This window comes from Echiichthys vipera (assembly GCF_963691815.1).
Source record: "Echiichthys vipera genome assembly, chromosome: 13".
Taxonomy (NCBI): Eukaryota; Metazoa; Chordata; class Actinopteri; order Perciformes; family Trachinidae; genus Echiichthys; species Echiichthys vipera.
In genome coordinates, this window is record NC_139838.1 from 28819296 (window position 1) to 28844325 (window position 25030).

At 47.4% G+C, this 25030-nt stretch overlaps 1 protein-coding gene across 3 annotated transcripts in view; it reads right to left on the reverse strand.

The window, feature by feature from the left end:
* The window catches only part of LOC310955762 (tenascin-R-like), a 50917-nt gene that overhangs the window by 24232 nt on the left and 1655 nt on the right, over positions 1-25030 (reverse strand). For 2 of the 3 annotated variants that reach the window (XM_083925780.1, XM_083925778.1), the window contains exons 2-6: positions 21334-21677; positions 20849-20906; positions 18975-19193; positions 13865-15046; positions 7907-8022 (exon numbers count right to left, since the gene is read on the reverse strand). In XM_083925780.1, coding sequence (XP_083781906.1) covers positions 7907-8022; positions 13865-15046; positions 18975-19193; positions 20849-20906; positions 21334-21459 — 1701 coding nt within the window. In that variant the 5' untranslated portion in view covers positions 21460-21677. Of the gene's footprint in view, positions 1-7906; positions 8023-13864; positions 15047-18974; positions 19194-20848; positions 20907-21333; positions 21682-25030 lie in introns of all 3 variants that reach the window. The other variant, XM_083925779.1, reaches the window with a different exon arrangement.

Genomic DNA, 25030 nt, shown 5'->3' on the forward strand with positions numbered 1-25030 from the left:
CTCACTGTAACCTAAACTGGCTGTTCCGTATACTACTAATACAATTGCAATACTAATGCAAATTAAATCCATTTAGAGCATTATTTCCTATATATTCACATTCATTCTCATTAATTACCATTTATTCCACTGAATTTCAGGTAATTCCCAATAATGCCCATATATTCACATTAATTAAATGCCCATTAATGGCCATAAATTATCATTAATTCCCATATATTACTGTTAATTTCCCAACATTCACTTTAAATCCCATTAAGTCCCATATATTCACATTATTTCACATACGTATAAGCGTTTTATTTCCCATTAATTCACATTAATACTCGTATATTACTGTAAATTTCCATATATTCACTTTAAATCCCATTAATTCCCGTTTCCCGAGTTGATGTGTCTAACTAGGCGTTTGTAAAACGTTACCAAGCGACCGGCGCCAGACCCATGCAGCGTAACGTTAGATCGCTTGCTCATGTTAGCTCACTTGCTAATGTTAGCTCACTTGGTAATGTTAGCTCGCTTGCTAATGTTAGCTCACTTGCTAATGTTAGCTCGCTGTTACCGAAGCTAGCTGTGTCTCAGAGCCGCCGGTTGCTTCGCGGCGTCGGCTGATTTCAAACAGCGAGCTCGTAAATATGATCGTGATTCATTTCAGAGCGCGGTTCCAACGTGATGAGGCGAGAACGAGCGACAAACGTCCACCGGCGTCGCCAAAAACAAGGGTTTTCTTAAAGCTACAGCGCACCTTTAACGGTGAACGTCCTCTGGTTTCAGCCTCTCACACGTTTCTGTTTTAACGGCTGTAAAAATGAACGTTCGGGGTTTTTAACGAGCGTTTTTAAGACGTCACCTTTGGCCCCGGGGACGTTTGATGAGGCACATTTCGGAGCATTTACGACGCACGTGATTACGCGATTATCCACAGAGTCAACCGTAAAACCATAACGACGGAGAGCTCCTAAAACACCGACCGCTCCAAACGTGAAGATTTTAAGAGTCATGTGGAAACGATGCACATTTGTTGGGTGCAAACGTTATTTCTACCCCACAGATGTTCGGTTCGATTCCTCCCCTCCCCCGCGGACATCCTGTTGTTGTTGTTGTTGTTGTTACTCTGTTGTTGTTTATGTGTTCGCCTGGTAAACATCTCTCCCTCCCTCCCCCTCCCTCTCTCCCTCTCTCTCTCTCTCTCCCCGTCTCTCTGTGTCGCAGCTGTGCCTCGCCGGTGATGTCATCTCTCTGGCAGCCACCGTGTTTTTGACGGTGTTTACGCGTCTCCGTAGCGACAAGCATCCCACATCTGCATCTTTTCCTCTCCGCCTCCCAGCATTCATTCATTTCATTTCATCTGTGTTTGCAGAAGAACTCAGACTTTTGAAATGTGTTTGAGTCGGGCGACGGATCCTTTCAGAGAGATTTAACATTTTATTTATCATTATTTAAATATTGTTAATGTGGATTTAACGCGTTTTCCTGCAAAGTGACTCGTGTTTATATCAAAATCTGATTAATTTGATACGAGAAACATTAAAAAAGTTTAGATTAAATGTAAATAATTTAACACTGAAGCAGAATTCTCTGATGTGTGGAGGGAGTGCCGATCGTCCTGTTAATTTCCATTTATTCACTTTAAATGCCATTAATTCTTATATATTCCCATTCATCCTCATATGTTCCCGATAATTTCCATTAATTAAAAAAAGCCCTCCACCTAAACCCTCATTAATGCTCTGGTCACTTCCCACCTGGATTATTGGGACTCCCTCCCGCCGTCCACGTTACCCACGCTCCCCCGGATCTCTGTGATATGCACCCCGTTAACGCCCTCTCTGGGCTCCACCGACACCTTCAGTCCCACCTCTACTACTCCTTAAATTCTCTGTCCCCCCAAAACGTGTGCTAAAGTGTCCTCTAGGAGCCAAAACGTGTGTTAAAGTGTCCTCTAGGAGCATCAACGTGTGCTAAAGTGTCCTCTAGGAGCATAAACGTGTGCTAAAGTGTCCTCTAGGAGCATCAACGTGTGCTAAAGTGTCCTCTAGGAGCCAAAACGTGTGTTAAAGTGTCCTCTAGGAGCATAAACGTGTGCTAAAGTGTCCTCTAGGAGCATCAACGTGTGCTAAAGTGTCCTCTAGGAGCCAAAACGTGTGCTAAAGTGTCCTCTAGGAGCATAAACGTGTGCTAAAGTGTCCTCTAGGAGCATAAACATGTGCTAAAGTGTCCTCTAGGAGCATAAACGTGTGTTAAAGTGTCCTCTAGGAGCATAAACGTGTGCTAAAGTGTCCTCTAGGAGCATAAACGTGTGCTAAAGTGTCCTCTAGGAGCATAAACGTGTGCTAAAGTGTCCTCTAGGAGCATAAACGTGTGCAAAAGTGTCCTCTAGGAGCATAAACGTGTGTTAAAGTGTCCTCTAGGAACATAAACGTGTGCTAAAGTGTCCTCTAGGAGCATAAACGTGTGCTAAAGTGTCCTCTAGGAGCATAAACGTGTGCTAAAGTGTCCTCTAGGAGCACAAACGTGTGTTAAAGTGTCCTCTAGGAGCATAAACGTGTGTTAAAGTGTCCTCTAGGAGCATAAACGTGTGCTAAAGTGTCCTCTAGGAGCATAAACGTGTGTTAAAGTGTCCTCTAGGAGCATAAACGTGTGCTAAAGTGTCCTCTAGGAGCATAAACGTGTGTTAAAGTTTCCTCTAGGAGCATAAACGTGTGCTAAAGTGTCCTCTAGGAGCATAAACATGTGCTAAAGTGTCCTCTAGGAGCATAAACGTGTGCTAAAGTGTCCTCTAGGAGCATAAACGTGTGTTAAAGTGTCCTCTAGGAGCATAAACATGTGCTAAAGTGTCCTCTAGGAGCATAAACGTGTGCTAAACTGTCCTCTAGGAGCATAAACGTGTGCTAAAGTGTCCTCTAGGAGCATAAACGTGTGTTAAAGTGTCCTCTAGGAGCATAAACATGTGCTAAAGTGTCCTCTAGGAGCATAAACGTGTGCTAAACTGTCCTCTAGGAGCATAAACGTGTGCTAAAGTGACCGCCTCCTCTGTAACTGTAACGGTGTCTTGTCTCTTGTCTCTCCGGTCGTTGGCGGCTCTGGATAATTCCTGGTGTTGTTCGTCAGGTCCAAACCGCTCAGATTCATTACTGACGCTTAACCCCCCGATGATGTCACCGCGAGGAGATCACTGCACCCGTGTGTGTGTGTGTGTGTGTGTGTGTGTGTGTGTGTGTGTGTGTGTGTGTGTGTGTGTGTGTGTGTGTGTGTGTGTGTGTGTGTGTGTGTGAGAAAACATGTTTGAAAAGGAAGCCAGGACATGTGCTGTGAGGTGATTCCTGTGTGTGTGTGTGTGTGTGTGTGTGTGTGTGTGTGTGTGTGTGTGTGTGTGTGTGTGTGTGTGTGTGTGTGTGTGTGTGTGTGTGTGTGTGTGTGTGTGTGTCTTCAGTGACAGTTTGGGTTTTGACAGATTTAGAAACTGAAGTTGAGGGTTTTTCTTTGTTCTCTCTCACAAATACCAACGCAATTAGTCATTTTCCACGACTTTAGTGCCGTCGGCCGCAGATCGATCGCACATGTTCACGGACGGACGACGGACGAGTGAAGCCGAGGTCACTGGTTTATGGAGCTAAAGGAGAATAAAGGTCAATGCACTAAAACCTACTCAGAGTCCTGGACTTAAAGGTGAACGAAGAGCAGGAGGAGAGAGAGAGAGAGAGAGAGAGAGAGAGAGAGAGAGAGAGAGAGAGAGGGAGAGAGGGAGAGAGAGAGAGAGAGAGAGAGAGAGAGAGAGAGGGAGAGAGAGAGGGAGAGAGAGAGAGAGAGAGAGAGAGAGAGAGAGAGGGAGAGAGAGAGAGAGAGAGAGAGAGAGAGGGAGAGAGGGAGAGAGAGAGAGAGAGAGAGAGAGAGAGAGAGAGGGAGAGAGAGAGAGAGAGAGAGAGAGAGTCCCGTGATGGAGCAGCTACGATGTTAGCGAAGCCGAACTCTACTATATTATTATTCTATTATTACGACTTTAATCTCAAAATATTACGATTTAATCTCAAAATGCTACGACTTTAATCTCGAAATGCTACGACTTTAATCTCAAAATGCTACGAATTTAATCTCAAAATATTACGACTTTAATCTCAAACTCAGTTCAGAAAACGCACATTTTTAAAGTCGTTTGCTTGACGCTTTACGGAGAAACCCGACAAAGTACGAATTAAGACTTTTTACAAATCATCACCAGGATCCTGTTATTTCGGTTTTTACTTTTTATCCGTTTAACGCCGTTAAATCACAGTGAAATTGTTACTTCAGTGCTAAAGGAAGTGAAATTTACGGAGACGCGCGTTCCTCTGGATGATGTCATTAATCCAGACTCGCCGCCGTTTGGCTTTCGGACTTATTTTGGACTTTCACGACGGGAACAAAGCAGCGCTAGTGGTTATTTTAGTCCAGTGTTGATGACGGATATCTATTATATTATGACTTTAAGCTCAAAGTATTACGACTTTATTTTCAAAATATTACGATTTAATCCCGAAATGTTACGACTTTAATCTCGAAATGCTACGACTTTAATCTCAAAATGTTACGAATTTATTCTCAAAATGTTACGACTTTAATCTCAAAATGCTACGACTTTAATCTCAAAATGCTACGACTTTAATCTCAAAATGCTACGACTTTAATCTCAAAATGTTACGACTTTAATCTCAAAATGTTACGACTTTAATCTCGAAATGCTACGACTTTAATCTCAAAATGTTACGACTTTAATCTCAAAATATTACGACTTTAATCTCAAAATGCTACGACTTTAATCTCAAAATATTACGACTTTAATCTCAAAATGCTACGACTTTAATCTCAAATTGCTACGACTTTAATCTCAAAATGCTACGACTTTAATCTCAAAATGCTACCACTTTATTCTCAAAATGCTACGACTTTAATCTCAAAATGCTACGACTTTATTCTCAAATTGCTACGACTTTAATCTCAAAATGCTACGACTTTAATCTCAAAATGCTACGACTTTATTCTCAAAATGCTACGATTTAATCTCAAAATATTACGACTTTATTCTCGAAATGCTACGACTTTATTTTGAATGTTAGCGCCACCTCCCGTCTGAAAACAACGTAACATTGTGGTTGTGGTCACTGAAGCCCCGTAATGGCCGCCGCAGAAAGACGCATGGAGGGTTTAAAACATTATTTATATTTTTCCGACGCTGTCGCTTTAACTTCCGTTATCACTCCGAGCTTCGCTGCAGCTCATTTCTGTGATTTCTAATCCGTCTGAACTCGTTTCGACGCCTTGAAGACACTTTCAGCTGCAGTTTGTTCATTTTGTTCCGTTTTAATGAGTCGTGGCGTTCGTGAAGTCTCTGAATCCTGGGTGAATTTATTGTTTGTCGTCTTTCCAGCGTTTTGTGGGAATTTCACCGTCGTCATGGAAAAGACACACCGAGCGCTGCCACTTTAAACAACTTCCTCTTCCAAACCTCACACAGAATTTATTACATCGGACCCGGAAATCCATCTCAGATTGTTTCCTCGTGTTGGAGCCGTTCTCCGTCAGCGCCGATCCTCAGGTTCTGTTTCCAGAGCTTTCACTTGAAAACAAAGAAAGGCTTCAGACGCACGACTCCGCAGGTCGAACCTTCTGTTTTTTTACTCTCATCAGAGGTCGTTTGAGGCGAGCAGCAGTTTTACCGCTCTGTCTGCAGATCTCATGTGTGTAAAAGCTCCCTCTAGGAGCCAAAATGTGCCCTAAAGTGCCCTCTAGGAGCTAAAATGTGCCCTAAAGTGCCCTCTAGGAGCCTAAACCTATGCTAAAGTGTCCTCTAGGAACCAAAACACGTGCTAAAGTGTCCTCTAGGAGACAAAACGTGTGCTAAAGTGTCCTCTAGGAGCCAAAATGTGACCTAAAGTGTCCTCTAGGAGCCAAAACCTGTGCAAAAGTGTCCTCTAGGAACCAAAACACGTGCTAAAGTGCTCTCTAGGAGCCAAAACCTGTGCAAAAGTGTCCTCTAGGAACCAAAACACGTGCTAAAGTGTCCTCTAGGAGCCAAAACGTGAGGTAAAGTGCCCTCTAGGAGCATAAACGTGTGCTAAAGTGTCCTCTAGGAGCATAAACGTGTGTTAAAGTGTCCTCTAGGAGCATAAACGTGTGCTAAAGTGTCCTCTAGGAGCATAAACATGTGCTAAAGTGTCCTCTAGGAGCATAAACGTGTGTTAAAGTGTCCTCTAGGAGCATAAACGTGTGTTAAAGTGTCCTCTAGGAGCATAAACGTTTGCTAAAGTGTCCTCTAGGAACATAAACATGTGCTAAAGTGTCCTCTAGGAGCATAAACGTGTGTTAAAGTGTCCTCTAGGAACCAAAACCTGTGCAAAAGTGTCCTCTAGGAGCCAAAACGTGTGCTAAAGTGTCCTCTAGGAGTCAAAACATGTGCTAAAGTGTCCTCTAGGAGCATAAACGTGTGCTAAAGTGTCCTCTAGGAGCCAAAACGTGTGTTAAAGTGTCCTCTAGGAGCTAAAACGTGTGTTAAAGTGTCCTCTAGGAGCATAAACCTGTGCTATAGTGTCCTCTAGGAGCATAAACCTGTGCTATAGTGTCCTCTAGGAGCATAAACATATATTCCCATTAATTCCCATGGAAAAAGTCGAACTCTTCAGGCTTCAGACGCAGAACTCTGCAGGTCAAACCTCTTGTTTTTGTAATCAGAGGTCGTTTGAGGCGATGCACGCAGCAGCTTCACTGCTCTGTCTGCAGACCTCATCGTCGGCTTTAAAGCTCCCTGAGGAGCTCAAACTCCGGCCACAGTTTTTCCTCTGCACATGATGTATTTGACCCCCGTGCAGCGCCGACACCGGGACTCTGAGAGAGCAAACCTCAGGTCCTCTTGGTGCCGAGCCACGGCTGTCGACAAACATCTGCTGCCCGGATCATTCCAGTGTTTGTGTTTGTCGACGCTGCACAGGAGCAGCAGCTGCACTTCTGAACAGGAAGCTGCACCAGAACGTGTGTTCACGTCTTTTCCAAATCTATTTTCTACCTTTTATTTTCATTTCTATAATGTTTTTCATCTGTTGCTGATGTTCGTCGTCGTTTGAAGGTCGGACACACGACGCAGGTACGAGACACAAATTCTGAACGTGTGCTTTCCCAGTAGAGATGAAACTGGATCAGTGGTTTCTACTCCAGGAGAGTCGGTCGCACGCTCCACGATGGAAACAGTCCGACGAGTCGACCGACCACTCGCCGTATCCGAATTTGCATAAATATGCCTCAACCCCAACTTTATGCAAATGAGGTTAATCCATCGCAACGTAGCAGATTCTCAAATCTCAGATCAAACTGTCAAATTTAATTCTTTATTTTCCAAATGCTACGACTTTAATCTCGAAATGTTACGACTTTATTCTAGAAATTTTACGACTTTAATCTCAAAAGATTACGACTTTATTCTTAAAATGCTACGATGTTAAATTGAACGTGATATTTCGTAAGTTTCATACGAACCCGTTGATGAGAAAACGCTTTAATGCGTTAAGAAGAAGTTTTCTTCCGCAGCGCAGCCGACTCACGAAGCTGAGACCAAACGTATGTGCGATCAAATATGAATCAGGATTATTGTATTTTCAGAAATATAACGTAATCTACCAGTTTACCAGTCGGTGCTGAGCGGATGGATCCATCGCGCTGCAGCACAACCCGTGTTTCCTTTGCAGCCCCAGGTGGATTGTGGGTCCTTTAAACCTCCTGATTCAAAGGTGCGTTCAAACTCAACATGCAGCAACGATTACAGACGACATGGACGCAAACCACCATGACACAACGCCACAACATGAACGTAAAGAGCGAGAGGACGCGCTTTATAGAGACTGGCAGCAGCTACGCGTGCGCAGGCTCCGCGGGGTCGTACCTGGCTGGTGAAGGTGAGGTGGTAGGTGTCGTACTGGACGGGAGGCTGAGTCCAGAGCAGAGTGACGGACGTCTCTGTGATGTCTCTGGTGCTCAGCTCAGGAACCCCTGACATGACTGGAGACAGAGAGAGGCAGCGTTCAGTGGTTTATGTCACAGGGACGTTCATGAACATGCTGCAGAGGTTTCACTGACGTTCTGCTCTAAAACTGAATAACAGGTGGAAATGACAAAGTTATGGAAATCATCTAAAGGAGAACCATGATTAAAGGAAAGAGATGTTAATGTTAGTTTGGTGAAATGCAAGAATGACGCTTCATGCGAAATGTAACATCTTCATTAAGTTAAAAACACTTCTGTCCGAGAAGCGTGCACAGGTGCAGTACTCGACTGTGTGGGAGACTGTTGCCCTCTAGCAGTCAAAATGTGTGCTAAAGTGTCCTCTAGGAGCATAAACGTGTGCTAAAGTGTCCTCTAGGAGCATAAACGTGTGCTAAAGTGTCCTCTAGGAGCATAAACGTGTGTTAAAGTGTCCTCTAGGAGCATAAACGTGTGCTAAAGTGTCCTCTAGGAGCATAAACGTGTGTTAAAGTGTCCTCTAGGAGCATAAACGTGTGTTAAAGTGTCCTCTAGGAGCATGAACGTGTGTTAAAGTGTCCTCTAGGAGCATAAACGTGTGTTAAAGTGTCCTCTAGGAGCATAAACGTGTGCTAAAGTGTCCTCTAGGAGCATAAACGTGTGCTAAAGTGTCCTCTAGGAGCATAAACGTGTGTTAAAGTGTCCTCGGAGCATGAACGTGTGTTAAAGTGTCCTCTAGGAGCATAAACGTGTGTTAAAGTGTCCTCTAGGAGCATAAACGTGTGCTAAAGTGTCCTCTAGGAGCATAAACGTGTGCTAAAGTGTCCTCTAGGAGCATAAACGTGTGTTAAAGTGTCCTCTAGGAGCATAAACGTGTGTTAAAGTGTCCTCTAGGAGCATAAACGTGTGTTAAAGTGTCCTCTAGGAGCCAAAACGTGTGCTAAAGTGTCCTCTAGGAGCATAAACGTGTGCTAAAGTGTCCTCTAGGAGCATAAACGTGTGCTTAAGTGTCCTCTAGGAGCATAAACGTGTGCTTAAGTGTCCTCTAGGAGCATAAACGTGTGCTTAAGTGTCCTCTAGGAGCATAAACGTGTTAAAGTGTCCTCTTCTTCGCCGAGGACATTCTATATGTGTCATTTTTTCCCTTTTCGCCCCTGCCCTTCATGTGTGTCATGTTTTATCCACATGACGCGGACATCACTGCCGTGTCAATGTCGATGAAAGCCTGAAACATGTGTGAGGGTGTGAAGCTGCCAACGCTCAGCCCTCAGCCCTCAGCCCCCTCAGCCCTCAGCCCTCAGCCCCCTCAGCCCTCAGCCCTCAGCCCTCAGCCCCCTCAGCCCTCAGCCCTCAGCCCTCAGCCCTCAGCCCTCAGCCCCCTCAGCCCTCAGCCCTCAGCCCTCAGCCCTCAGCCCCCTCAGCCCTCAGCCCCCTCAGCCCTCAGCCCTCAGCCCTCACCCCCCTCAGCCCTCAGCCCTCAGCCCTCAGCCCTCAGCCCCCTCAGCCCTCAGCCCTCAGCCCCCTCAGCCCTCAGCCCTCAGCCCTCACCCCCCTCAGCCCTCAGCCCTCAGCCCTCAGCCCCCTCAGCCCTCAGCCCTCAGCCCTCACCCCCCTCAGCCCTCACCCCCCTCAGCCCCCTCAGCCCTCAGCCCCCTCAGCCCTCAGCCCCCTCAGCCCTCAGCCCTCACCCCCCTCAGCCCTCAGCCCTCAGCCCTCAGCCCTCAGCCCCCTCAGCCCTCACCCCCCTCAGCCCTCAGCCCTCACCCCCCTCAGCCCTCAGCCCTCAGCCCTCAGCCCTCAGCCCCCTCAGCCCTCAGCCCTCACCCCCCTCAGCCCTCACCCCCCTCAGCCCCCTCAGCCCTCAGCCCCCTCAGCCCTCAGCCCCCTCAGCCCTCAGCCCTCAGCCCCCTCAGCCCTCAGCCCTCACCCCCCTCACCCCCCTCAGCCCTCAGCCCCCTCAGCCCCCTCAGCCCTCAGCCCTCACCCCCCTCAGCCCTCAGCCCTCAGCCCTCAGCCCCCTCAGCCCTCAGCCCCCTCAGCCCTCAGCCCTCAGCCCTCAGCCCCCTCAGCCCCCTCAGCCCTCACCCCCCTCACCCCCCTCAGCCCTCACCCCCCTCACCCCCCTCAGCCCTCAGCCCTCACCCCCTCAGCCCCCTCAGCCCCCTCAGCCCTCAGCCCTCAGCCCTCGGCCCTCAGCCCTCAGCCCCAGCCCTCGGCCCTCAGCCCCCTCACCCCCTCAGCCCTCGGCCTGGCAGACTGATGTGGGACTGATGTGGGACTGCACACGGGGAAGGCCAACTCGATAATAACTCACAGCTTCTTTTTACTGCGCGGATTCTCTTAAAATCAGGGCTGAAAGTCCTGAGTCATGTTTTCCTGTAACTGGAATCAAACTGCACCTACGCACCAAGGCATGTGAACACACTCACACACACTCACACACACACACACATTTATACAAAGTCCATAAAAGAAGGTGCAAGAAAACACGAGTGAGGACGCTGAAGCCATTAAAGCTTTTCATTGCTGCACCTGAACGCGTATTTCACTGCGTTTATCCACTTAAGCAAAGCTGCAGTAAACTGTTACATCTGATGTTTATGGATAATTATTCCTGCTGCATTATTGTGTTTTCTCATTTTAACTCCTTATATTCTGTGTGGAGTGTGCATGTTGTCCCCGTGTCTGCGTGGGTTTTCTCCGGGTTCTCCGGTTTCCTCCCACAGTCCAAAGACGTGCAGGTGTTGGGTTCATTGATGACTCTAAATCACCCGTAGGTGTGAATGGTTGTCTGTCTCTGTTCGTCTCTATGTGTCCTGTGATAGACTGCCGTCCTGTCCAGGGTGGACCCCGCCTCACGCCCGATGTCAGCTGGGATCGGCTCCAGCCCCCCGCCCCGACCCCGACAGGGACAAGCGGTTGAAGATGAATGAATGAATGAATGTTCTGTTTAATGTTGTTTAATCTGCATCAGTGCATCTTATTCAATACGATCATCGTGGGTTTGAAGCGTTTGAAACTGTGAGAACCACATAAAGGAACAATATTACCACTTTTATTCTGAAAATACTACGACTTTAGTCTGAAACACTACGACTTTAGTCTGAAAATACTACGACTTTAGTCTGAAACACTACGACTTTAGTCTGAAACACTACGACTTTAGTCTGAAATGTTACGACTTTAGTCTGAAACGCTACGACTTTAGTCTGAAACACTACGACTTTAGTCTGAAACGCTACGACTTTAGTCTGAAACGCTACGACTTTAGTCTGAAACACTACGACTTTAGTCTGAAACACTACGACTTTAGTCTGAAACACGACTTTAGTCTGAAACGCTACGACTTTAGTCTGAAACGCTACGACTTTAGTCTGAAAACACTACTTTTTAAAGACTTTATATATCTTAAAACACATAAAGGAACATTTCATCCTTCATCAATAACATTAAACATCATCTAAAGATTCATGAGGGATGAAAAACCGCCTTTAACCGCCCGTGTCACGTCTGTCAGGCCTAAAAACGTTCCTGCGGTTGGTTTGAAAGTGATTTTGCACGCTCAGAATGTGAATAACAGCAGGTGGATGGAAACACTGCTCTCCCTCTCAAACGCAGACTTCCCTCTGTTCGCTCTAATCAGAGGTCGAGCCCGAGAGGTCGCTCACATTTGGGGAAACACTCAACACCCTCACACACGTGTCGCGCGTGTGTGCCCTCGCGTGTCTGCGCCCCCGCGCTGCAGCCGTCCGAGGGGGTTTTACGAGCAGCGGCAGGTCTGGATCCGGCCGCTCTCCGTTAATGAAACGGTTCCGTCACCGCAGCTGGAAGCACTGCAGCTCCAGACGCGCGAGCTAATGCGCTAACGTAGCCTCGGCAACAACAAGGGGCGACAACAGCAACAACAGCAAAACAGCAACGCGACTCGCTCCGAAGCATCGAGCACTAACGATGCAGCAAATGAGCGGAAACGTCCTCGATGTCGGGGATAAAAGTTTACGAGCAGAAAGTGCAGAAAAGATGAGGTCACTGATGGAAGTGAATCATGACGAACACTCGGGTCGGAGCACATTCATCAGCTGTGCTGGGAAACACATTCACTCCACTTTCTGTTTACACTCCGACACTTTGGGAGGAAATATTCTACTTTTTACGCCACTTCTTTACACTTTTGCTGTTCTTGTTTCTTTATTTGACCCTTTTCACACCTGCACCGCAAACCTGACGTCATCTAGACCAGTGTTTCCCTTTTTATTGTTTTTTATTTGTGCGTAAATTAACTTTCCTTTTATTATCAGAAGCAGAACAAAAGTCTGTTTTTACGTCCAGTCTTTGGTCAGAACGGGTCTGAACGCCGGAGCGAGATGGCGGCAGTCGGTAATCTCAGTTTGTATTCATCAAAATGGATATTACGTAATCAGGTTCCCTGGACCGGCGCTCTAAGGGCGCCCTCCCACTGTTCCTCCGTCCCGTGCCCCGTGCTTTAGGGTCCTTGTCCCCCCCTCCAGGCCCGTTTGTACTCACACTACCTGGGCCTCGGAGAATGCTTCTTGCTGCCTATACGTCATCACGCCGTAACACGTCACACGCATTGATGACGTCATGGCGATGCGTGGCTTTGTTTCCAGATCTTTCCGTAGACCTCGGAGTTTTTGTGCGTCTTGTCGACTGTTTTTGAATCTTTTCATCGACCAAATCTGCAGTAAACACTCCACCTCCGCATCACACCAACGTGAACCTTTCACCGCCATTGTTTGAAATGTCCGCGCATGGTCCCTCCTTCTTTTTTCTACGTCCCAACAGGCGCACAGGAAATGACCTCAGAACCGCCGTAGGCCTCGTGCTCGTACACGTGTGCACGCTCGTGCTCGTACACGTTCAAACGTGCTTTACAAAAGCCCACCTGTGGACTGCCATCTGGCCACAGCTAGACGTGGTACGGTTGCACTCACACTGGTCAAACGAACTAGGCTTTACCCGTAAAACCTGTTTGGGCACGGTACGGAAGGACAGTGTGAGTGCGCCCTTAGTGGCCAAGCGTGGCACTGCAGCACTCGCCTTTTTGAGTGGCGGTCCTGTGCCCAGAAGCACATTCCCCCATTCACTCCCAAACATGCGGGGAAGAGGAGATCACTTCCGAAAACAAAATTTTGGATACCAATCTGAAGGCTCATAATTATCTTCAGACCCTCTACTAGAAAAAATTTACGTTTTAGTAATTTTAGACCCGACCAAAATGGAGTTAAGGGGAGGAGAAGGAGGGTGCGCGGCTAAAAGGAGCCGTAGTGAAACACCTGCAGCAGCTTTGGTCCAACAGACACAACTCTGCTCCTCACGCTTTCTGTGCATTGCGTCCAATGTTTTTTCGTTGTTTTTCGTGTTGTTTCGTGCTTGGGACTCAAATATCTCTACATCCGTTAAGTCCTCCCACGTTCACGAGAACCAAAAATGGCGGCGACCTTAAGGGAGACTGCGCCACTGAGCAGCTTTCCATTGGAATGAATGGGCGCCATTTTTCACCGTCCGCCATTTATTCTTTTTTCTATGTTTATGGTTTTTTAATTTGGAATTGTTGGAGCACGTCATTTTATTGTGAAAGGACCAAAGTATTGATGTTAATTCGGACGACCAGCGGGAGATCGAGGTGTCCGAGTAGAGCAGAGGGCAGCGCACGGCTAATTCACCGTCGTTAGCGTCCTTTTGACGACTCTTGTCGACACGAAGCTAAAGTGAACCGTTAAAACAATGTTTGGTTAGTAAGATAAAGAGTTAGACTTCAGTTTCACACCATTTTTTAACCCATTAACTCAAAACATTTATGTTTGTGGTCGAAACAGAAACGTAGCTACGATGACGATAAGATGTAAAGTGTTTGACTCACCGGTGTCACAGTTGGGTCCGGTCACGCCCTCGTCACACTGGCTGCAGTCCGGTCCGGTGAACTGCCGGCGGCACACACACTTCCCTTTGACGCAGCGCCCCCTGTTGTTGCAGTTCCCGGGACAGCCTTTGGCGGAGCAGTCCGGCCCGGCGAAGCCCACGTCGCAGACGCACTTCCCGTTCACGCACTTCCCGCGGTTGCTGCATTTGTTGGGACAAGCTTTTTCCGAGCAGTCCGCTCCGGTGAATCTTTCGTTGCAAACGCAGCGCCCGTTAACGCAGCGCCCCCTGTTGTTGCAGTTTCCTGGGCAGGAGTCCTCGGAGCAGTCGTCTCCGGCGGCGCCGCTGTCGCACACGCATTTACCGTCGACGCATTTCCCGCGGTCGCTGCAGTCGTTCGGGCATGTTCTTTCAGAGCAATCGGGGCCGCTGAATCCCTCATCGCAAACGCACTCTCCGTTCACGCAGCGCCCCCTGCTGTTGCAGTTTCCTGGACAGGCGTCGTCAGAGCAGTCCGGCCCGGTGAACCCAGGGTCGCACACACATTTGCCGTTCACGCACCGGCCGCGGTCGTTGCAGTTATCAGGGCACGCCTTCTTCGAGCAGTCTGGCCCGGTGAACCCGGGGTCGCACACGCACTCTCCGTTCACGCAGCGCCCCCTGCTGTTGCAGTTTCCTGGACAGGCGTCGTCAGAGCAGTCCGGCCCGGTGAAGCCGCTGTCACACACACATTTGCCGTTCACGCACCTGCCGCGGTCGTTGCAGTTATCAGGGCACGCCTTCTTTGAGCAGTCCGGTCCGGTGAACCCGGGGTCGCACACGCACCGTCCGTTCACGCAGCGCCCCCTGCTGTTGCAGTTTCCTGGACAGGATTCGTCCGAGCAGCTAGGACCGGTGAAGCCGGCGTCGCACACACATTTACCGTTCACGCACCTGCCGCGGTCGTTGCAGTCGTCGGGGCAGCCTCTCTGCGAGCAGTCCGGCCCCGTGAACCCGGGGTCGCACACGCACTGTCCGTCCACGCACCGTCCGTTGTTGTTGCAGTTTCCGGGACAGTTGGAGTCGCTGCAGTCCGGCCCGCTGAAACCGGGGAAGCAGACGCACTTTCCGTCCACGCAGCGACCCTGATCGCTGCACTCGTTGGGACACTCGTCCGTCTCCGGTTTGATGGAGCAACCTGCACCTGGAGCAGAGAGACCGGAGACACACGGGTGAGACAAAGAGACGACAAAGAGTCACATCGGTGCAAAATCTGCAGCAAGTACCGGTCTCAAAGTCCCGTATCGGCCTCAAAGTCCCGTATCGGTCTCAAAGTCCCGTATCGTTCTCAAAAGTTCTGATCGTTCTTCAAGTCCCATATCCGTCTCAAAGTCCCGTATCGGTCTTAAAGTCCCGTAACGGTGTAAAAGTCCCATATCTGTCTTAAAGTCCCGTATCTGTCTTAAAGTCCTGTATCGTCTCAAAGTCCCGTAACAATGTCAATGTCCCGTATCGGTCTCAAAGTCCCGTATCGGTCTCAAAGTCCCGTATCGGTCTTAAAGTCCCGTATCGGTCTCAAAGTCCCGTATCGATCTCAAAGTCCCGTAACGGTGTCAAAGTCCCGTATCGGTCTAAAAGTCCCGTATCTGTCTCAAAGTCACATATCGGTCTTAAAGTCGCGTATCGGTCTCAAAGACACGTATCGGTCTTAAAGTCCCGTATTGGTGGAACCCTTGTGTACTTCATTAGATCCTGAGGGTCGGGGGCTCCTGAGGGTGGGGGGCCCCTGAGGGTGGGGGACTCCGGAGGGTGGGGGGCTCCTGAGGGTGGGGGGCTCCTGAGGGTGGGGGGCTCCTGAGGGGCCGACCACCCCTGAGGCCAGGAGCTGACAGAAGCTTTGTTTCGCTGCAGTTTTAATAAGTGAAACACGTCTTTGTCTGAATCTGGGGGGTGGAGGTCTAATCCGCTCTCATCAGAGTGTAACGCAGCCTCGTTCTAACTAATTAGAGGAGGGAAGCTGCTCTGAGATCACACTGGGCAGGCACACACACACACACACACACACACACACACACGGTTAGCTCATGCTCTGAGCGCTGCCAGTTTCTGATGGGTTGAGTGCTGAGGTCAGCTGCACTGTGACGGAGGAGCACAGCGATGGACGACGAACGGAAATCTGTCCTAAAAACTCTTTAACTGACAAATCAAGTCCTCAAACACCGACGCCAACGTGTCCGTGTGATGTCTTCTGTCTGTCCATCTGTCTGTCCACCTGTCTGTCTTTGTGTCTGTCCATCTGTCTGTCTGTCTGTCTGTCTTTGTGTCTGTCCACCTGTCTGTCTCTGTGTCCGTCTGTCCGCCCATCTGTCTGTCTCTGTGTCTGTCCATCTGTCTGTCAATCTGTCTGTCTTTGTGTCTGTCCATCTGTCTGTCCATCTGTCTCTCTGTCTGTCTTTGTGTCTGTCTTTGTGTCTGTCCATCTGTCTGTCCATCTGTCTGTCTTTGTGTCTGTCCATCTGTCTGTCCATCTGTCTCTCTGTCTGTCTTTGTGTCTGTCCATCTGTCTGTCTTTGTGTCTGTCCATCTGTCTGTCCATCTGTCTCTCTGTCTGTCTTTGTGTCTGTCTTTGTGTCTGTCCATCTGTCTGTCCATCTGTCTGTCTTTGTGTCTGTCCATCTGTCTGTCCATCTGTCTCTCTGTCTGTCTTTGTGTCTGTCCATCTGTCTGTCTTTGTGTCTGTCCATCTGTCTGTCCATCTGTCTGTCTTTGTGTCTGTCCATCTGTCTGTCTTTGTGTCTGTCCATCTGTCTGTCCATCTGTCTGTCAATCTGTCTGTCTTTGTGTCTGTCCATCTGTCTGTCTCTCTGTCTGTCTTTGTGTCTGTCCATCTGTCTGTCCATCTGTCCGTCCATCTGTCCGTCCATCTGTCTGTCTTTGTGTCCGTCCATCTGTCTGTCTTTGTGTCTGTCCATCTGTCTGTCCATCTGTCTGTCTCTGTGTCTGTCCATCTGTCTGTCTCTGTCCAGGGCTTCCTGTCTACAACACGTGTTGCTATAAACACAAAGTTACAACACGACCCCAGATGTGCAAACAGGAAGTGTCCGGAGCGCTTTATTGACACCAAGAGAATTATGGATCATGTTTGTTTTTGTTGTCATGGTGGGTCAGGACAACAGTTTGGATTCAATCCCCTTTTATTTATTTCAAGAACTATAAACTCTGCACCCGTTAATCTGGTTCTCGAGAGGGTTATAGTAATTATTTATAATGCTGAGAAAGACCATCTGTGCGGGCTTTTATTTTCTCGGGACATGTTATGAGAAGAAGTCCCGCCCCCCTCGGTTACTGTTGCTAGGCCTGTCAAGCGCTCATGTCAATATTTTGTTAAATCCAAATGAAATAACAGCAAATTTATGTTGTAAAAGTTGTGAAATGTCAGAGAGAGGTCGACTGAAAGGACTTCAGGATGTGTTTGAGAGCTACTTTTACAAGTTAAAGTGTTTTTAAAGTCAGTTTTTGTTATTTTTCTGGTTTAGTTCAGTGATTTTAACCCTCCTGTCGCCCTCAAATGTGACTAACACCATTTATTCTCGGGCTCAATTTGACCGTAGCATTTTAAACATGTGTAAAATGATCATAATCAAGTTGTTACTGAAGTGAAGTCGGGTACTTTATGTATTTATGTACTTTGTTTTAAAGTAAGTCTGTTATTTTAAGTGCTATTTTGTGTTATTTGTAACATCTGGAATGAAAGTAACGTCCGTTATCAAGGACAGCAGCATGAATTTGACCTCATATAATATTTGAATATTAAAATAAACAATAATAATAATGATTAAATCATCCAGATGATCAAACTGACCCAAAGGAACACCGATGCCACAAGTACATGTACAATAAGAACAATAAAAAAATATATATAATTATGACAATTTTAGGTTTTTTATGAGTCGTCCCCATAAAATGAGGAAAAATCATAAATATAAAGCAAAAAAACAACAAAAGACGTCGTTATTTAGAGATTTTAGACATTAAATGGGGTCAAATTGAGCCTTAGGAGAACAGGAGGGTTAAAGGTTAAAGGTGAAACAGAAGCAAACTCATCTGATCTTGTTTCCTAAAAATGTGCTGAGTAAGAAAAAAACCTGTTGAATCCAAACAAAAGGAGAAAAGTCTCTAAAAAGACCCAAATATTCTCTTTTTCTCACAGGAATAAGGAAAAATAACCTTCAGATATCAGCATCATCACGACGTGGCTTTAGAAACCGAGTGTGCCTGAAGAAGAAGAAGAAGAAGAAGAAGAAGAAGAAGAAGAAGAAGAAAGCCGTCAGTGCAGAGTGAAGCGTATCTCGGTCTGATCTACCGGAGGCCGGGCAGCACCTGTACAGCTTCAGAGGTGTTCAGGTGCGACTCACTTTCTCTGAGAGCTAATTTCTGTTTGTTTAAAACAGAGGTGTCAAAGTGATCCAGTAAAGAGTCGCTGTGGCTGCAGGTTTTCATTCCAACCAAGCAAAAACACACCTGGTCCAACAAATCAACTGTGTGAAGGCGATTGAGGTGATTGCAGGACTCGAGTCAGGTGTGTTGTTGCTTGGTTGGAATGAAAACCTGCAGCCACAGCGACTCTTTACTGGATCAGGTCGACACCCCTGGTTTAAAAGCATTACGACCCCTGTTAGCATTAGCATTAGCATCACTTCCATTTAGCACAACAGCAGAGTAGGCTAACCGTGGGTTAGCTTCAGGTAACTAGCTGCCTTGGCTGCTAACTGCGATAGACGCAATGATTAAAAATGAGACATACATGATTTAATCGCCTCCATCGCCTTCGGTGTGAATGCACGGTGACTCAGGACATATTAAAGGATACAAAATGAGTTGAGTTTGATTCTGTTGCGACCTTCTTTTTCTAAAACGACTCGACCAGTTCGAGATTTCTGTATTTGTGATTTTGTCTGTGTTTTTTTAGGGGGTGGGGCATCATTTAGCCCCGCCCCCTAAAAATAGAAATCTGCACAGACTGATGTTTTTAGCAGAAACATTGACACGTGACTGTGAATTTGAATGCTAATGAATGAACGTGAGGCACTTTAACGTGGAATCGTCACGACAACATAAAACAGCAGCTTCACCTTTGCTCTCCTTGGAGGTGCAGCAGCCTCCCTCAGCTCCTCCGCATTTCTCCCTGAGAGACGACACCTCCCTCTCCAGCCTCTCCAGACGCTCCCGCAGGGCCGCGAAGTCCGCCTCACAGCCGCAAGACCCTGATCCAGAACCAGAACCCGACGGAACCAGTTTGATCTTATGGGTCAGGACCAGAGGGGAACCGGGGGTCAGGTCGATTTCTTTACCTGAGACACAAAAACAGGCTCAAACCAGCACCGATGACGGGAGAAATGGTTTCCCAGACGACGTAAAGTGGGCGGGGTTAACCCGGGTTTGGTCAAACTGACCCGGGAAAAGTCTGAAATAAAGTTTTACTTCATAAACCAGGACATATATTGACTTTATCTGATGTTATAATGCTATAACATCATCTTTGTGTGGGTCAAACTGACCCGGAGACCATATGAAGGATGTAAACGTGTGCGGCAACCGTCTGTTCAGTGTGACTCACTCACTTCCTCACTTCTCCTCGGAGGTAAACGTCAGCCAGATGGACGTACGCCCCTCCCCCCCAACGTCACATACATGCCCTTTTTTGGTCAGAGGAAATGAGGCGGAGTCAAAGTCTGACAAGATGGAGACTCCTGTAGGCGAGGACGAGTTGAGAGAACGGAGCTGACGGAGACGCTACGTTTGTTTTTTATACAGTCTTTTTTACACTGTGATGAACATGAACAACAACACGTGCTACGAACGGCTCTTAAGACGTGACGTAACACCCTTTCAAAATAAGATTTCCGGGTCCAGACCAAACGGACACAATTAGGATCACGTCTTTCATTAGTTAAACGTCCTTTTCATCCATAAAAAAGAAGTAAAATGACGATTACGTTGTTTTAATAAAAACTCAGATTTGTTCAAACAACGGGGAACACGGCACTGCGATCGAAAATCGTATTTTGAAAGGGTGTTACGTCACGTCGTAAGAGCCGTCAGTAGCACGTGTTGTTGTTCCTGTTCATCACATACTGTAAAAAAGACTGTATAAAAACAGACGCAGCGTCTCCGTCAGGTCCGTTCTCTAACTTGATCCAGTCGTCCTCGCCTACGGGAGTCGCCATCTTGTCAGATTTTGACTCCGCCTCATTTCTTCTGACCAAAAAAGGGCATGTATGTGACGTTGGGGGGAGGGGTGTACGTCCATCTGGCTGACGTTTACCTCCGAGGAGAAGTGAGGGCCAGAGGCTAGCTGTCACTCAAGAGGCCACGCCCCTAATTATTCATAATCTTTAACCTCCAATAAAATAAAAACTAGCCCCTCCCCCTCAGTGTTGTCATGGAGACCTGAGTTAAACACACAGACTAGAATGTTCTTTTGTCCTTAAACAGGTTTAATGATGCTGTGTAAACGGCCTGTTTAACATGGGGCTCAATGAGAAACTGCTCTGTTATGAAACCTGCCCCTAGTGGACACTCAGAGAACTGACGCTGACGGAGCTTCCTGATTGGATCAAACAGGAAGCTGGGGGCGGGGCTTGCCAAAATAAAGTAAATACCCACATTTTTTGGGGACCGTCGCCTCCCAAACATGTTTGTGTCCTTTTATATTTTGTTGTTTCCCCATATTTTATTACATAAACCATGAAATCCCTGTTGTTGGGGTTTTGTATATCACTGAAAATAAGTTAAAGTCACTGAGTTTCAGGCAGAAAAATTTAACTTTTTCACCATTTTTCTTCTTTTAAAGCTTGAAACAGGTCAATTTGACCCTGATAGCATACAGGTGTTATGGACCCTTAACCCCAAACGTCTTAAATTGCTGCCACTGTGTCGGAGTTGTTGCAGGAGAAGAAAGTGTTGGTGCTGTTCAGGAGGAGATCAAATGTTTGTGGGTTTTTACCTCCGCTGCCGTCGCCGGGTGAATCCCCCTGAGTGACGCAGCCCTCGGAGATCACCACCTGAGACAACGACAGGTTAAAAAGGTCAACTGCTGTTCAGAGCACGCCGCTGCAGGACGGGACGAGACACACAAGGGAACAGAAAAGTCAAAAAGTAAATTATGGGTTAGAGAGGGATGGATGGACGGACAGACAGACAGACAGACAGACATAGAGACAGACAGACAGACAGACAGACAGATGGATAGATGATAGATGGATGGATGGATGGATGGATGGATAGATGGATAGATAGACACACACACGCACACACACGCACACACATTTTTAATTTGTGGAATTATGATCTGACCCTTTTTATTGCCGTTTCCTGTTGTCATGACGACAGATGCTGTTATTGTATGTAAACCATGGAGAATGGTGCATGTTGGTGTCATTTCAGTCCAACTCTTCCTCGCTAAAGCCCCCGCCCTCCCCATCCACTCACCTTGAAGGAGTCCTGCTTGGCGTCCCTCGGCGTCCTCTGACCTCTGACCTCTAGCTCACGGGAGGTGGACGGGGTCAGGAGGGCCGGGGCGGCCAGCAGGAGGACGAGGAGGAGGGAGGGACACATGGCAACAGCAGACCCTCCTCAGGTCGTTTAGGAAAAAGAGGGAAATGGGCGCTGATTGACTTGTTTGGTTGAGTTGGAGCTGATTGTTTCCAAAGACGAGCAGATTAGTCGCACATGAGCAGATTAGTGGACGAGATCTCCGGCAGCTGCCGTCACTTCCATCCGATCCCTCAGAGGCGATGAGTTTAATGCTCCCCTCTCTGCTCTGGGGACTTTTCCTCTCTGGAACGAAGACAGAAGCACACGTTCAAACCACCTGAAAGTTTCACCTCAGCTCCGCAGACTCCACTTCGGTCACTTCATTAGCAGGACTGGGGGCCATTAGCTGTTTACGGGCCCGTCAGTGCAGCGCGTCGGCCAATAAACCACAATGGAAAAAAGGTCTGAAAGAGTCGTTTGTGACGCTGCCACCTCACAGGGCGGTGATCTGTTACACTGCTCAGGCTCTGCTCACTCACTGTTCTTTACCTACAGAAAGTAACGTATAACCATTTTAATCTTGGATCTGGACCCAACAATGGAAACTGTGTCTGGCCTTCTGGGTTTACCTCTGAGATTTTAGAAGTGTTTCTTCCTTTGGCCACGCTATCAATGGTGCAGAGGAAGTGTTTCTGGACACAGATGGATAGACATACAACCAATCAGAGCAACGAAACGTGACCTGCAACCAATCAGAGCAATGAAACATGACCTACGACCAATCACAGCAACTAAACATGACCAACAACCAATCACAGCAACGAAACGTGACCTACGACCAATCACAGCAACGCAACGTGACCTACAACCAATCAGAGCAACAAAACGTGACCTACGACCAATCAGAGCAAGGAAATGTGACCTACGACCAATCAGAGCAACAAAACGTGACCTACGACCAATCAGAGCAAGGAAATGTGACCTACGACCAATCACAGCAACTAAACATGACCTACAACCAATCACAGCAACTAAACGTGACCTACGACCAATCACAGCAACTAAACATGACCTACAACCAATCACAGCAACTAAACGTGACCTACGACCAATCACAGCAACGAAACGTGACCTACAACCAATCAGAGCAAGGAAATGTGACCTACAACCAATCAGAGCAACAAAACGTGACCTACAACCAATCACAGCAACGAAACGTGACCTACAACCAATCAGAGCAACGCAACGTGACCTACAACCAATCACAGCAAGGACACGTGACCTACAACCAATCAAAGCGACAACTACGTGACCTACGACCAATCACAGCAAGGAAACGTGACCAACAACCAATCACAGCAACGCAACGTGACCTACGACCAATCACAGCAAGGAAACGTGACCTACGACCAATCAGAGTGAAAGAACGTGACCTACAACCAATCAGAGCAAGGAAACGTGCGTCTGTATCTGACGCTGAAGGTCACTGATTGGGCCACCGCACGTGTCAGGAGCGAGAACGCGTCGTCATTGTTTATGATAAATAATAAACTGGTCTGTTTCTCTTTGGCCTTATTGAAATATTTAATATTTACAGTCAAACACAAACAGTATGTCAGGAAAACCCTTCAAAAGAACATTAATATTATTATAATTAAATTAAAGGGTAAAGACAAATATCCCTTCAGCACACGTTCAGTATCTGAGTGAAGTCCAACAGTGAGCTCAGCAGCGAGGTTTGAACCGTGGCTGGTGTCGGCCGGTCTGCTGCTGCGGAGGTGAAACACCATGACGAGCACTTAAGGAGCCGTTTCTCTGTTATTATGAGCATTTTCTAAGCATAGAGCTGCATTTTTGTTTACCATTAAAAGGGGAAATCATGTATTTTTTAACCCTCACCTCTATACGTCATAAAAGTCTCTAACGTGGAGTTTGGCGTTTTTAGTCCTGGACTCTTTCCGAGCGTCTAAAGGCCGTTAAGCTCGATACGCGGTAAAAACGCTGTTGCGGTAGCGCCCACGTGTAAGAGAGAGTACAAAGATGGTGAAAGGAAGTTCCCCAGAACACGTAATCGTCCATTTTTCAATGCAATATTTAAAGACAGACGTGATTTAAGGACTTAAAAATCTCTGTTTTGAGTTATAATTTGTTTTTCCCCAAAGAAAAAGTTGAATTAGTTTGTTGAAAAAACCCTAAAATGAGACGAACGCCGTCTCCCTCGCTGAAAAACTCTAATCTGTGTGTTGTGGTCTGGTTCTGATGCGTCTCAGATGTGAACCTGACTCATATTTACTCTCTGTTGCTAATTTGACTTGACCCGACACAAAGGGAGTTCAGCATCTGCGCTTTAACGTCCCGGCCTCTGCTCAGGCGTCTCTATTCACCTCGCTGGGAACGGCGAGCTCGTAAATACCTGCGTGTGACGGCCGCTCCAGCTGGACGGGGGCAACAGAAAGTCCCTGAACGCACCGTAAAGACTTGACTTCCCCCTGTTCACACTGAGCTGCAGGAGCCAGAATAAACTCCGTCAGAGTCAAACACGCACTGTGAGAGCTGGAGGTGTTCGGCTCTGACTCGTTATTAATAAAGTTTGCAGAAGTTTAACTACAGTTTAACAATAAAGTTCAACAATTCAAAGTTCAGTAAAAACAAAACAAACACTTTTTAAACAGCAGAAAAAGGATTTCACGCTCTTCATCAGTGGTTAAAGTAGTTTCCTGACTGAACTCGACGCAGCAGAAACACAAATATCGTCTTTTTTCAATCGTTCATGTTAATGAGCTCTTCTTTGCCTGGCGCCTACATTACCCACAATGCACCTGGACCACAGACAGCCAGGTGGGAGATTCAAGCCCCTGTCACACGTGCACTGGAAACCTGAGTTCTCCAGGAGGAGCTGCAAACGTGCCGTCTTTAACCATAACACATTTCATTTATGAGCCTTTTCTTTGCATAGAGCTGCGTTTTTGTTCACCATTAAAAGGTGAATTAACGTATTTTTGAACCCTCACCTCTATACGTCGTAAAGTCTGGGGTTTGTTCGACCCCTGTCGCCTAACCGGGAGTTTGGCGTTTTTAATCGTGGACTCTTTCTGAGCGTCTAAAGGCTGTTTAGCATGAGGCGCCGTAAAAACACTGTTCTGACGACTCAAGGCGCGTTCACACAGATGGCAGTGGACGTCTACAGACCATCTAATGTAACCATACACACACATTTACACACCCATGTGCAGCACAAGGAGCAACTCAGGGTTCAGTGTCTTGCCCAAGGACACTTCAACATGTGGATCGGGGGAGGTGGGGATCGTTCCGCCGATCTCTCGAATGGAGGACGACCCACTCTTCCTCTGAGCCACAGTCGCCCTCGACAGCGAGGTGGGAGATTCAAGCCCCTTTCGCACGTGCACTGGAAACCTGAGTTTAACAGGAGGAGCTGCAAACGTGCCGTCTTTAACCGAGTTCCCCTTTAACCATAAAACGTTTAATTTAGCGTGAACAAAAGTCGGCTCTGTTCGTTTCTGCAGACGACAGAAACGTTGATATGAAACCACAGGAATAAAAGATTACAGACGTTCATATTCCAGCGCTCCTAAACTCCGGTGACGTAGAATAACGAGCCTCACACACTCAGACGTTCACTCTGGAGACGGTT